This window comes from Chenopodium album, chromosome 20 (assembly GCF_948465745.1).
Source record: "Chenopodium album chromosome 20, dcCheAlbu1.1, whole genome shotgun sequence".
Lineage (NCBI taxonomy): Eukaryota > Viridiplantae > Streptophyta > Magnoliopsida > Caryophyllales > Amaranthaceae > Chenopodium > Chenopodium album.
In genome coordinates, this window is record NC_137853.1 from 38286542 (window position 1) to 38289668 (window position 3127).

Genomic DNA, 3127 nt, shown 5'->3' on the forward strand with positions numbered 1-3127 from the left:
TATTCTCTAAAAATAAAGTGTTAGATTTTGAGAAAGAACTATCTAAAATGTTATATATAATTGAAAAGACATCTATAAATCGTATGAATCTTTAGAAATTATTACTAAATACATCTAAAAACACAGTTACTTAGATTAGATATGGGACAGATTGATTTAGGTATATTCAACTTAGTGCTGAATTCAGCTAAGTACAAGTCCATTTATCACTTTCATGTAGTTAGTCTCGAGATCAAACCAAAATCAACTTCATCAAACATCTTCATAAATAATATACTGTACTTGTACACACTACCAATATATAGATGATCAAACCAAAATTGGTTTGATTATCTATATATTGGTAGTGTGTACAAGTACAGTATATTATTTATGAAGATGTTTGATGAAGTTGATTTTTGATTAATAAACAGCTATTTACTCCATACAATATTAAAGATTACCAACTTCGGGACAAAATAGCTAAAATCTCTGTGAAAACTTTGTTGCAATATGCCAATATATATATATATATATATATATATATATATATATATATATATATATATATATATATATATATATATTTCTCCTTTTTAGCTTAAAAGAGAGCTTTTCATCCATTCGAAAAGCCAAATAGACAACTTTCATATGTTTATTTGTTTGACAACGTTAATAAACAATGAGGTGAAATCAATTAGAAAACAACCGAAATTCATTTACCTAACAAGGCCATATTATATTGAAGTATGATATCATTAACAAGTAACAACAATATTGCGTGTACAAACATATATTTGTAATACATATGGAGTATAAATTTATTCTCCTTCCTCAAGAATGAGTACTAGAGTTAAAATGGCATGATAAAAAAATTACCAATATTTTTAAAACCCCATTAAAAACAAAAAAAATTAATAATGTATTTTGTATTGTATTGTATTAGTATAAGTGTATAACCAAATGAGAAATAATTGAGCAGAAATATTCCCAATCAAGGGCAGACTAAATGAGAAAAAACAGACAAATAATACAAGGTGATTAGATGCCTTTTAGATAGGAAGAAGAATAATTGACCCATGTTGTAACCAAATCCAATCTGTCCTGTCTGAATTTGCCCACTTGAAGATTGCCCACCCAGCTGTTAGATCTCATTTTCCAGCTCCTCTTTCTCTGTCTTGAAATTTGAACTCCTCTCTCCCTAATCTCCTCCCATGTGCTTCCCATCCATTTCTTGCACCACCTCGTCAATTTAATCTGAAACGGAGGGAGTAATAATACGTCCAGTTTAATCGCATTGAGATTAATAAATATTAGGTACACTCGAGAGCATGTGTTGTGATGTTTTATGGACTCCTAACGACTTGAGAGTTAGGAGTCTATGCTCGCTCTTGAGTGTAAATAATATTTGAGGCTCGTGCTCCCCGATTTCTTGGTCTATTGGAAATAAATAAGCCTTAAGAAGGCTAGATGGTTCCAATCACTCAACCTTCCAAGCATATAGGAATAAACAAAACTCGGACGACCCATTTCCATTTAACCCGTCGCCCAATGATCCAGAGCTTTCGGAAAGTAGGGATGACAATGGGGTGGACGATAAAGATAAAGACGATGACAATGATGACGACAACGACATAGGAGACGTCGATGATAAACTCTTAGACGACGATAACGGAATAATAGGCTTAAAGATAAACAAAGCATGCCTTAATCCAGGACTAAATAACCAATCATGTACATCCCAATACACTTCTACCCTTAACCTGTTCAAATGTATACTCCCATTTCCTCTAAACTTCCATTGCAAATGCTTCACTTCAATTACCACTTTTCCATCAACTTTTACCTCCATTTCCAAATCCATTTCAACTTTATTATTCTTACATTCTATTACAATATCATGAAATCTACCCTTTTCATGAAACTTAGCCTTAGTAAAAAATTTCTTTTTACCAAAAATATGTTCCTTTTTTGTGACCAAAATAGCCTCACTAATAGAAGGCCTACACCCAGTTTTCTTGTATGCTTCATTTTTCAAATCACCAACTAACAAAACGACTTCGTTTTCATACACAAGAGCAACAAAATACTCTGAACTTGGCTCTGTCTCACCATTATTAAACTTAGCCGATTTCAAATCCCAGAAAACATCCATTTTTTTACCATCATCTATTGCAAAACTTTTTGACCCATGTTTCCTCCAAAAATACCACGGCTTCAGCTCCACCTTACAAGTGTAATGCCCATCACTATCCGACGACAACGACGACGACGACGATGATCTCCCTTCGTCGTAAGGGCTCGATATTGTAACCGATAACCCGTGGAGGAGGAGGAGATTCCTACACCATGTAATGGTGATCACACGGCTATGGTTGCCTAGCTTGGTCCTATACATTGACATGATCACACTTTGACCTGCCCGTGTCACGGCCCTGTTTTCTAACTCATCCGTGGACCTTGCCCCGGATGAGAAACACGCTGGGATCCCAATCGGATCCGCTATCATATTTATCTATCAGAGGTTCAGATATACACAACCTTATTCTTATACAATCCTTAACTAGACTCGACTCGACTCGACTCGACTTTTATGATGATGTTGAATGTGATTGACTAGGAAGAGAAAGAATAAGAGTGATTATAAGAGAAGGATAAAGTGAGGGAGAAGGAGAGTCACAGCTCATAAAATGTGCAATGTGATGTGAGTCATAGATAGCAGTAGATGGATAGATGCTGCCAGCATTGATGAGAATAAAATAAAATTATTATGTATCAAACTGGCAAATAGATGGCAAAAGCCAAATTATGAGTTGTTTGAGTGACAACTTAACATTTTTTTAATTCTATTTACTTTATAATATGGTCAAAAACATAACTACCTTAACAATTAGTATGACTTTTTGCTTTTTTTTTTTTTTTTTTTTTTTTTTTCCCTTTCCTTCCTCTTTTAGAGAGTTTTGGGGTTAATTAATTAATTGGGCTTCAATGATTACACTAACCTAAGTCCTAAGTAGCTCTGTTTGAATCCAAGAGGGGTTATGTATATATGATTCATATTAATATTAAAAATTTGATTAAGTTATATGTTGCTTGTGGTCCTTAATCCTTATTACAATATTACATCCTTTGTTCAATAATATAAGCT

General features: G+C 33.5%; 1 protein-coding gene across 1 annotated transcript; it reads right to left on the bottom strand.

Annotated features, from left to right (window-relative positions):
- Positions 1-1459: 1459 nt before the first annotated feature.
- Positions 1460-2488, bottom strand: LOC145597184 (uncharacterized). Its single transcript, XM_081653338.1, has one exon. It carries the CDS (start codon positions 2486-2488, stop codon positions 1460-1462), a length of 1029 nt encoding a protein of 342 aa, XP_081509464.1.
- Between the last annotated feature and the right edge of the window lie 639 nt (positions 2489-3127).

What these genes read in the sequence shown, in the direction of transcription:
- LOC145597184 (XM_081653338.1), bottom strand. Translation starts at nt 2,488, where the DNA reads ATGATAGCGGATCCGATTGGGATCCCAGCGTGTTTCTCATCCGGGGCA.